Consider the following 12053-nt stretch of genomic DNA (forward strand, 5'->3'; position numbering starts at 1 on the left):
ATTTTCCAGTTAAACTAGAAAAATCTCAATGCTCTCAGATCATCCAAAACATCTCAAATAAAATTTAGGCTTCAAAGGACAAGTTTTATATACACACACACCTCAAATGCTTATTTCCACTAGACAATTATTACTCACACAATTGTCTGGGATAAACTTGTAAATCATAATATTTTATGACACCATTTTAATTTAAAAGAAGTCATCAGAAAAACATTCATCAGAATAGCCAAACAGGCTACATTATCAAGTTGACTTGTATGTAACAGTATGCTAATAGACTCACTGTTCAATATTATTAAATTATCTCTAAAAATGTTTTTATACACTTTAAATTATGTAATCACGTAACAGATATCCCTTAGAGGCTATTTATACCGAGACCATCTTTAAAAAATAAAAATCAAATTTGTTCTCAGCATTGAACGGTTTAAGGCTATAGACGCTGTTTTGGAATCGCTATGCCAGTCTGAATCATACTTTAATCAGTTAGCTTTTAATTACATAGCTAGTTTAAAGCTCCAACCCTCTTATAATAATATAACACAAAGAGTTCAGAAGAAACAAGAAAATTCTTCAATTTTAGGCCTTTATGGTATCATAGCAATGTTGCACATATATCATACATTCGATTTTTCTGCTACTTATTTTTCTCTTCTCTAACAGATTTCTAGAATTGTTGGCTGTTGTTCAGGCTATCACATACAAAATCTCAGTACTAAAGTCAGTTAGGACATACTATCTTAGCACAAACTATTTTACAACGGCCATTTAAACATATTTGTGATAAAAGTATACAAATCTATCTAAAAAGTCTCCATAGAAATAAATGTTCACTTCAACACAGAAGCAAGTAAAATATCTCCAACCTCAGCTCAGGCTCAACAAATACTTGCTGTATATGAAGAAACGGTGATGCTAAAAATTAGAAGATAGGCATACCTGGTCCACCTTCATAGTACTATCAAACCTACTACTTAGTTAAAAATATTTCGGTGACTAATTCATGATAACAGAGACAAGAACAAACCCCCTAATCAATTAAATCACCTATCATATATTGGGGAAATCCTGGTGGCGTAGTGGTTAAGAACTTCGGCTGCTAACCAAAAGGTCAGCAAATCGAATCTACCAGGTGCTCCTTGAAAAAACCATGGGGCAGTTCTACTCTGTCCTCTTGGGTCGCTTTGAGTTGGAATCAACTTGATGGCAATGGGTTTGGTTTTGGATTATATGTTGGAGCCCTGGTGGTGCAGTGGTTAAGAGCTATGGCTGTGAACCAAAATATCGGCAGTTCAAATTCACCAGCTGCTCAATGGAAAACCCAAGGGGCAGTTCTACTCTGTCCCATAGGGTTGCTATGAGTTGCAAATGGCTTGATGGTAACAGGTTTAGTTTGGTTTATTATATATATTTCTAATTGCCATTATCTATTCTGACAAATTACTAGCCGTTTAGACTAGTAAAATATTGAGACAAAAGTTCAAAGTCCAAACTAAGTTATGATTTATATACCATGTCTTAAGAGCTATTACAATGCAGATGCCCCATACTTATACAATAAGTATATTCCTAGGAGACTAAATATGTAAATTGAATTTTTATAAATGAAATCCTAGACACACATCTACCTATATAAGATCATTTTATTCAGTTAAAAAAAATACCTTCTAATTTAGCAGTTTTATAATTTCCACACATCTGGTTTTTTTCAAGATACAACTACAGTGCTATATTTACAGTCATAACTGCTGGATTTTTTATTATTCTGAAATCATCGCATAAAGGTATAAGTACTTGAAATAAAACCCAACTATTCTTTTTTTTTTTTTTTAATCAAACATACTTCCTTTTTTTTCCTTTCTTCTTCTTTTCTCTTCTTTTCCTCTCTGATTTGGGCCAACCGCTGCTTCTTACGCTCCAACTCAGCTTTTAATTCACTTTTGTCAGACATTTTTGGAACCTTAAGAAACACACAATCATTTACAATAATCTTTACAATGGTAAAAGCAGCACACACAAAAAGTAATGCTTCAAAAACAAAACTGTCTCAAGGGACATTTAAGCTTAAGAGGCCTATTTAAAGAGAGCATATGAACTGCTTTTAAAATAATGAACTTGAAAAAAATTATAAACAAATGTATATAAGAAATAAACAATACCCAGAACTGAGCACAGCCTACCACATATTAAGCTCTTTAGTGTTCATATGCCCAAATTTAATACAATGCCTCCACGTTTTTTTTTATGACAGTATATGAGGACACTGGAGGTAAAGGTCAAAACTAGCTCTTTAAAACAGAAGACTTGGGTTGACATTAAGAACTTAAGCTATATGACACAGATCAAAGCTATTGCCAGAGTTTTGTGCTCATTCCTAAAAATTTTGAAAAGAACAACGAAGTCGAACAAAAAATTCCTGTAAACTGACAAGTAAGTAATAATATTAAGGACAAGCAAAACACAAAATGCACTATTAATAACTATGAAATCAAATGACTTTTTCTTTTTCCGCAATGACATCACACCTACACCTTTTATGGCACTTGTAGTACAAACTATTTGTGAACACACATGAAATGTCCTACACGGCAGTAATCTAGTTGAAAGCAGGAACCATGTTTTAGTTATTCTGGTTGCCTTCATAGCACCCAGTGCCCTAAGTCAGTGAAAATAACTAAGTGAACAATGAATGGTTAAGAAAGACAATCACAAACAGACCTTCAAAAAATAATTAACATAAACACTACTTCATCCTCAGTTTTAAGAAGACACAATCAATTAAAAATAGTCCAGGGGCTGAGCATAAGTAAGAAGCCTGGAAACTGTTACCTTCTCCACATTACTGATTTATTACAGAATAATTAAACTCTCTTAACGTCTGCTCCATAAAACTGAAGTATTAATCCCTTTTACCAAGAAAAATAGGAAAATAACTTCTGGAAAATTGTAGTTAGAGGGGAATCTCTTAACAATCACAATTACAAAATGTGAATAAAATTAAGTTAGTCAAGAGGGAAAAATCCATGTACTAATAAATGCTTACAAGAAATTTCAGTTGCAATACTCCATACAGACTGATGTACAAGTTGATAATTTTCAAATAAACAAAAAATGTGAAAAGCTGACATGCAGGCTCTTTACATATATGCATAATATCTACCAAGATTTATCTGGTAGAACAAACCAAAAAAGAAAACAAGAGAACGTGTTTATACTCTGCCTTTTCTACATCCCTAAAGCAAGCAGCTTTACATTAACGGCTCTCAAAGAGAAACTTCCGTATCTAAATCCATATGCTGGCTTAAGAACATTTTTTGTTTCAGTGTCCACTGCAAAACAGATATACCAATACCAACTGATTTTAAAGTATTTTTTTGTCAAAACCCAAGAACAAAATTTAACCTGCTGAAGTATAGCCGACTGGCCTTATCATCATCCGAGACACAGAAGCCTCCATGATTGACATGTCCACTTTCTTAAAACTCCAGGAAAAAGTCTCTGGAGTTTTGTGCAACAATCTCCGCGTTACAGGGCTTTCCAACACAAACAAGGTGAAGAAAAACGCTGCCAACGCTGATTATAATGACTTTATTTGTAAAACAGAGCAAGACGAAGAGGAGCTGCACTTTCTCCCCTGGGGTCCAGGACAAGAAGGCGCGGTCCAGGCTAGGGCACCTAGGGGAGGGTGCCAGTGGCGCCAAATAAGCCTCGAGGCTCCCCAGGCCGCCTCTTGAGGGTCAGGCAAGAAAGGGAGTGGGCTCCCCTCCCCCGGCCGCCCTGAGTCACCGCACCCGACTCTCCCTGCCTCTCTTCTTCGAAACCCGGCCAAGCAGCGCTGTCAGCAGGAACGGCCAACCCGCCCTTTCAGTCCCGACGTGGGACACAGCAGGCAGGAGGTCTTCAGGGAAGAACAGCCAACCCACCTGTCAGGTGGCGGGATGGGGAAGAGTTCGTCCGCTTGCAACTTCCCGGTAACGTCGTTCGCCTTCGCCCCTAACGCCAACTGTCGCCGCTACCAGCTCCGTGGCTTCCCGATCCACACAAAGAAGGATGGGCGGCGGCTGCTACGGCGAGAGCTTAGGGACAAATGGATTCACCAGAATGAGGTCGCTCTCGGACGAAAAAGGTAGGGTCTGCTGCGGAGAATTGTAGCCCCTCTGTAACTTACCTGTTGTAAAGCAGAAGCCGATAAATGAAACAACGAATAGAGCCGGACCAGGGGACTAGGTATTTCAGCTTTTACAAAGCTGGAAGACTATGTCTAACACCTCGGACTGAATAAGCAACCACCGCCCTCACCGTAAAGATTAACACGACCCAGGAGAACTACAAGCCCCAGCTAAAAGGGAAATCAGCCTGCAAGGGGCAATGCGTTCTGGGAGTCGTGGTCTCCGGTAGTCGCAAGGTATGCTGGAACATGTAGTGTGTGTTACGCGTGCCTTGTCCAACTTCGAGACCTTCCTCCTTCAAGATTCTATTGAGAAACTTTAAAGTACGTCTCTTAGATGCGGTCAAGTCCGTTAGTCGGTGTTGTCTTAAGATCTTTGACCGAATGTTGGCAGAATTTTAAAAAGAGTAATTTTCCAATGATGAACCTCTGTATTACACTACACATTAAAAAAATAAAAAATTTTTATTTTTATTTTATTTATTTTTTTTACGAAGGAATTTTTGGCGCATAGTAATGGCCACAAGGTTGGCTGTTGGAACCCATCCCGAGGCCCCTCTGTCTGGATATCAGCTTCTGAAAGGTCACAGCCATGAAAACCCTGTGGCACACAGTTCTACTCTGAAACACATGGGGTCACCATGAGTTGGAATCAGCCAGACAGTAACTAAAACAACATAGGAGTTTTAGAAGTCGGAATCACTGGTGAGCAACTGGTAAGAGATTTCACGCGGCATCTTAGGCAAAATATAAATGAAAGTATGTGTAAGGAATGCTCCTCTAGTATTTTCTTGCAGTGGGGCATCATTTTGGTTTTCTCTCAATTTTTAGAAAGAAAGCATTTATACTGTTAAAATCTAACCAAAGCAAGAAATGAGTTCCACAGCTAGATTTTTTAGTATACAAAGTAAAAGTTGTTGGAATATGAATTTACCAGAAATATTTGGGTCAATACACATTTTTTTTAAAGTTTATTTGAATAATTTAATGTATTATTTCTCACGATTTAAAACTAACACCACAGCAACATCTTTTCTATGTTCTAGAAAACTGAGAGAAAGCATATAGCCCAAGTCTGGGATTAGCCTTAACGATTCAAATTCTAAGTCCGTGTTCCATCTTTTCCTTGTCTTGCTCCGCTTACATATAAAATAACTATCTCGAATTTAAGAGAAAGAAAACCTCTTAAATTCCGAGACTTTATCGCATAACCTAAAATTCCAGAGAGCTTTTTAACTGTAATATTTTCATGCTTTCATAATTAGTTTTTATTTATTAATTTGAAAATTTGTTATTGATTGTTGAATGAATGTCATTGAAAAAAGATATTTCCAGTAAATAGATTGCTGGTCTTGCAAAAGTCTTTTATCACGTGCTCTCCAGTGTCGTTTCTATCACCAAGTTCATATTATCCAACTACTGATGCTTATTTGTTTCCAGCTTTTGCATTCCAATCACCAGCAGTTATCAATACAACTTGATTGCATGTTTGACCAGTTTCAGACTGCAGAAGTTGGTAAAAATCTTCAGTTTCTTCATCTTTGGCATTAGTGATTGGTGCATAAACTTAAATAATAGTTGTATTAACTGGTCTTCCTTGTAGATGTATGGACATTATCCTATTACTGACAGCATTGTATTTCAGGATAGATATTGAAATGTTCTTGTTAACAATGCATGTGATGCTGTTCCTCTTCAATTTGTTATTCCCAGCATAGTAGACCATATGTTTGTCCAATTCAAAATGACCGATACCAGTCCGTTTCTGATCACTAATGTCTAGGATATCTACCTTTTTTAAAAATGTTCCAAGGCACTTAAAATGCACCTACAAATTTTCTTTGTTTTATGTAGATTAACATTTTAAAGAGGTAACTTATATAATCTACATATCTTGTATATAGATTAGATTTAATAAGCTTTCAGTGGATGATGATATAATCTTTTTAAAAAATTTTTTAAAGAGATATCTTGTAGCTGATTTGCCAATGCAATACATCTTTTAATTTCTTTTTTTTTCCTTTTATTGTGCTTTAAGTGAAAGTTTACAGTTCAAGTTAGTTTCTCATACAAAGATTTATACACACATTGTTATGTGACCCTAGTTGCTCTCCCTGTAATGTGACAGCGCACTCCTCCTTTCCACCCCGGATTTCCCATGTCCATTCAACCAGCTCCTGTCCTTTTGGGCCTTCCCATCTCGCCTCCAGACAGGAGTTGCCCATTTAGTCTCATGTATCTACCCGAGCTAAGAAGCACACTCTCATGAGTATCATTTTGTGCCTTATAGTCCAGTCTAATCTTTGTCTGAAGAGTTGGCTTCAGGAATGGTTTTAGTTTTGGGCTAACAGAGAGTCCAGGGGCCATGTCCTCTGGGGTCCCTACAGTCTCAGTCAGGCCATTAAGTCTGGTCTTTTTACTAGAATTTGAGTTCTGCACCCCGCTTTTCACCTGGCTCCGTCAGGGTCTCTCTGTTGTGTTCCCTGTCAGGGCAGTCATTGGTGGTAGCCAGGCACCATCTATTTCTTCTGGTCTCAAGGTCATGGAGTCTCTGGTCTATGTGGCCCTTTTTGTCTCTTGGGCTCATATTTTCCTTGTATCTTTGGTGTTCTTCATTCTCCTTTGGTCCAGGTGGGTTGAGACCAATTGATGCATTTTAGATGCCCCTTGCTAGCTTTTAGGACCCCAGATGCCACCCACCAAAGTGGAGTGCAGAACATTTTCTTGATAAACTTTGTTATGCCAATTGACCTAGATGTCCCCTGAAACCATGGCTCCCAGGCCCCCCGCCCCTGCTACTCTGTACCTTGAAGTGTTCGGCTGTATTCAGGAAACTTCTTAGTTTTTGGTTTAGTCCAGTTGTGCTGACTTCCCCTGTATAGTGTGTTGTCTTTCCCTTTGCCTAAGATAATTCTTATCTATACTCTAGTTAGTGAATACCCCCTCCTTCCCTTCCCACCCTTGGAAGCATCAAGGAATGTTTTCTTCTGTGTAGGATATCTATCTTCAAGCATTCCATTTCTTTTTTGACAACTTCCAATTCTCCTGAGGTTCATACTTCGTACACTCCATGTTCCCATATTAGTGGATGTTTGCAGCAGTTTCTTCTCATTTTGGTTCAACTATGTAAGTAGACCTCACCAGATGGAATGCACAGGGATCAGATCGACCACATCTGTGGAAAGAGATGATAGAGAAGCTCAATATCATCAGTCAGAGCAAGGCCAGTGACCAACTGCGGAACAGACCATCAATTGCTCATGTGCAAGTTCAAACTGAAGCTGAAGAAAATTAAAACAAGTCCACAAGACCCAAAGTATGACCTTGAGTATATCCCACCTGAATTTAGAGACCATCTCAAGAATAGATTTGGTGCATTGAGCACTAATAACTGAAGACCAGAGGAGTTGTGGGGTGACATAAAGGATATCATACATAAAGAAAACAAAAGGTCACTAAAAAGACAGGAAAAAAAGAAAACACCAAAATGGATGTCAGAAGAAACCTTGAAACTTACGCTTGAACATCCAGTAGCTAAAACGCATGGAAGAAATGTTGAAGTAAAAGAGCTGAACAGAACATTTCAAAGGAATGACTCAGGAAGACAAAGTAAAGTATTATAATGAAATGTGCAAAGACTCAGAGTTAGAAAAGCAAAAAACATTCTCAGCATTTCTGAAGCTGAAAGAACTGAAGAAAAAATTCGAGCCCCAAGTTACAATATTGGAGGATTCTATTGGTAAAATACTGAAAGACGAAGGAAGCATCAGAAGAAGATGGAAGTAATACACAGAGTCACTGTACCAAAAAGAATTGGTCAACATTCATCCATTTCAGGAGGTAGCATATGATTAAGAACCAATGGTGTTGAAGGAAGAAGTCCAAGCTGCACTAAACCAAAAAACCAAACCCACTGCCGTCAAGGCACTGGTAAAAAACAAGGCTCCAGGAATTGATGGAATACCAGCTGAGATGTTACAACAAATGGATGCAATGCTGGAAGCACTTACTTGTCTATGCAGAGAAATTTGGAAGGCAGCTACCTGGCCAACTGACTGGGAAAGATCCATATTTGTGCCCATTCTTCAAAAAGGTGATCCAACAGAATGCAGAAATTATCAAACAATATCATTAATATCACATGCAAGTAAAATTTTGCTGAAGATCATTCAAAAATGGTTGGAGCAGCACATTGACAGAGAACTGCCAGAAATTCAAGCCAGATTCAGAAGAGGATGTAGAATGAGGGATGTCATTGCTGATGTCAGATGGATCCTGGTTGAACGTAGAGAATGCCGGAAAAATGTTTACCTGTGTTTTTTTGACTATGCAGAGGCATTCAACTGTGTGGATCATAACAAATTATGAATAACAGTTCAAAGAATGGGAATTCCAGAACACTTAATTGTACTCATGTGGAACCTGTACATAGGCCAAGAGATGGTCACTCAAACAGAACAAAGGGATATTGTATGGTTTAAAATCAGGAAAGGAGTGCTTATTCAATCTGTATGCTAAGCAAATAATCCGAGAAGCTGCACTATCTGAAGAAGAATGCGGCATCAGGACTGGAGGAAGACTCATTAACAACCTGCGATATGCAGATGACATAACCTTGCTGAAAGCAAAGAAGGCTTGAAGCACTAACTGATGAAAATCAAAGACCACGGCCTTCAGTATGGATTACACCTCAACATAAAGAAAACAAAAATCCTCACATCTAGCAACATCATGATAAATGGAGAAAATATTGAAGCTGTCAAGGACTTCGTTTTACTTGAATATACAGTCAGTGCCCATTAAAGTAGCAGTCAAGAGATCAAAGGACGTATTACATTGAGCAGATCTGCAGAAGACCTCTTTAAAGTGTTAAAAAGCAAAGATGTCACCTTGAGGACTAAGGTGCACCTGACCTGAGTCACGGTATTTTCAGTTGCCTTGTATGCATGTGAAAGCTGGACAATGAATGAGGAAGACCAAAGAAGAATTGATGCCTTTGAATTATGGTGATGGGTGAAGAATACTAAATATACCACGGACTGCTAGAAGAATGGCCAAATCTGTCTTGGAACAAGTACAGCCAGAAAGCTCCTTAGAAGTGAGAATAGCGAGATTTCATTTCACATACTTTGGGCATGTTACCTGGAAGTCCAGTCCCAGGAGAAGGACATCATGCTTGGTAAAGTAGAGGGTCAGCAAAAAAGAGGAAGCCCCTCAGCTAGGTGGATTGACACAGTGGCTACAACAATGGGCTCGTTGAGGATGGTGCAGGATTGAGCATTGTTTCATTCTGTTGTACACAGGGTTGCTATATGTTGGAACTGACTCGACAGCACCTAACAACAACATCAATAATTTTATGGAAGCAGATTGCCAGGCCTTTCTTTCATGGCACCACTGGGTGAATTTGAACCACCAACCTTTAGGTTAGTACTTGAGTACAAAGTTTTGCGCCACTCAGGCCTGGGAGGAGTAAAGATGCTTCAGTTCTTTTAGGTCCAATTTATTGGCACAGGGTCACTAATTTTTTGTTGAATTGACAATCAATTAATCAATAAATAGTAAGTATTTCTTCTATCAAAGAAGGGACAGAATTATGTTGGAACACATGGGGAACACAGATCAAGTAAACTAGTACCTGACATTACAATCTAATTGGAGATCAAATTAACCCATCCACTTCTTGGGCAAATTACCCAAGCGCTTTGGCTCTGAGTGGGATAGGGATGGGAAGGCAAATATCCTCCGAGGATTTGCAATCACAAATGGGCCCTTACGTGGGTCTCCAACCTGAAATTTCAGTACCTGAGTGGTTCAAAGAAACACAGACTGAATATTTGGTTTAAAGTTGTCCCAGACTTATAATCCCCTTAGGTGCCTGGGAGAAGAAAACATGTATTTTTTCTGAAGGAACCAATCCTTATTCTAGTCTTTGAAGAATTCTCATAGATAAATTACAAGAAATTTAAGCTTAAAAATCAAAGAATACACAAGGAAAGAAGGCATCAAAAACAAGAGCCAAACCAAAATAACAGCATAATAAGGACCACAAAGACTTTAGATATTAGAATCATTAGACACAGAATATAAAATAAATGATTAACATGTTGAAAAAATAAAAGGAACTAAAAATATGAATGAAAATATGCCAGCAGATGTGAAAAGAACAAAACAGAACTTCTAGAAATTAGTATTATAATAGTTGAAATTAAAAACGCGATGGATACGTTTAGCATAGCAGTTATGGGTGTAATATCATCTTTATACCCAGGCAAGAGGGTCCCCTGACTTGGGCTCTATAGTTTGGAGTCTGCTGTGGCCTTCATCTAGTCACAGGAGTCTGCATGGCTAAGGGTATGGTCAGTCACTTGGAATCTTTATCCCCTCCCTTCTATACCCCACTGTTGGGAGCCCTTCTGTTGCCACAGAATCAGTCCGACCCCATAGCACAGAGTAGAACTGCCCCATAGTGTTTCCAAGGGTGTAATCTTTATGGAAGTATACTGCCACATCTTTGTCCTGCTGGTGGGTTCAAACTGCCGACCTTTCTGTTAACAGCCGAGTGCTTAACCACTGTACCACCAGGGCTCCATTTTCCTGGTACCAGGGACCCTGAAATTTCCAGCTCAGATTATCTGAAGTCTGTTTCCAGGGCCTTATGCAGATCTCTTCCCCAGATCCATCATCCTGAGACTAGACAGCACCCTGAGGGTATGGCCAAGAAATGGCACCTCAGAGTGCTGTGCATAGTATTTAGATTTGTAAGTTGAGGTGTCTACATGTGTTTACCTGATGTCCCTTACAGTGTGATACAGTGATGAAGGTGAAAAGAGAGAGGTGTTGGCAAGTGGTTAGAAGTGAGCTCTCTCTGTGCCACTCTATTATAGGCAAGAACTCTAGGTATCCAAGAACTTTAAATTCAAATGTATTTTATTTAATTAATCGTTAGACTAGTTTTTAACTTTTAAATATATCTGTACAATATATAGCTGTATGATTGTACGATGTGAGTTTCCATTTATACTCTTGCCTAGGGCCCTAGAAATATTAGGAGCAGGCCTGGAAAAGAAAATTAGTGTATTGGAAGATAAAAAACCAGCCAAACCCATTGCTGTTGAGTCGATTCCAACTCATAGCGACCCTATAGGTCAATGTAGAATTGCCCCGTAGGGTTTCCAAAGAGTGGCTAGTATATTTGAGCTGCCAACCTTTTGGTTAACAGCCAAGTGCTTAATTACTGCACCTCCAGGCCCTACTGGAAGTACAGAGAGATAAAAAGATAATAAAAACAACAACAAAAAAAAAACAAACCCACTGCCTTCGAGTTGATTCCGACTCATAGCAACCCTATAGGACAGAGTAGAACTGCCTCATAGAGTTTCCAAGGAGCACCTAGTGGATTCACACTGCCTGACTCCTGGTTAGTAGCTGTCGCACTTAACCACTACACCACCAGGGTTTCCAAAAAGATAATAAGAAAGAAAAATTTAGACACATGGAGATTGGAAGATGAAGGTCTAACAAGGTCTAATGAAGTTCTGGAAGAGAAGGGGAGAGAGAATGGAAGATAGGCAGTATCTGAAAAGACAGTTTTCCACAACTGATGAAAATCACCAATCCACAGAATCGAGACTTCCAGTCAGTCACAAGCAGTCACCTCGATAGCAGAGAATAAAACTGTAGATCATCAAAGAACAAGAAATCTTAAAAACAACTAGAATAGAAAGACATCTTCAAAGAGGTAACATTTACACTGACAGTTTACTTAATAGTAAAAACAGAAACCAAAAAATAGTGAAATTATATCTTCAGTGTGCCAAGAAAATAATTTAATTGCTGACCTAGGATATTATGCCCTGTGAAAATGTATTTCACAAGTGCC

General features: G+C 38.6%; 1 protein-coding gene across 5 annotated transcripts in view; it reads right to left on the reverse strand.

Moving 5' to 3' along the window:
• Positions 1-4328, reverse strand: part of DYNC1I2 (dynein cytoplasmic 1 intermediate chain 2) — a 57272-nt gene extending 52944 nt beyond the window's left edge. The window contains exons 1-3 of one of the 5 annotated variants that reach the window (XM_023542854.2): positions 4172-4328; positions 3927-4079; positions 1847-1963 (exon numbers count right to left, since the gene is read on the reverse strand). In XM_023542854.2, coding sequence (XP_023398622.1) covers positions 1847-1954 — 108 coding nt within the window. In that variant the 5' untranslated portion in view covers positions 1955-1963; positions 3927-4079; positions 4172-4328. The remainder of the gene's footprint in view (positions 1-1846; positions 1964-3926; positions 4080-4171) is intronic. The other 4 variants (XM_064286996.1, XM_064286999.1, XM_064286998.1 and 1 more) reach the window with 4 other exon arrangements.
• Positions 4329-12053: the final 7725 nt, after the last annotated feature.

This window comes from Loxodonta africana, chromosome 6 (genome assembly GCF_030014295.1).
Source record: "Loxodonta africana isolate mLoxAfr1 chromosome 6, mLoxAfr1.hap2, whole genome shotgun sequence".
Lineage (NCBI taxonomy): Eukaryota > Metazoa > Chordata > Mammalia > Proboscidea > Elephantidae > Loxodonta > Loxodonta africana.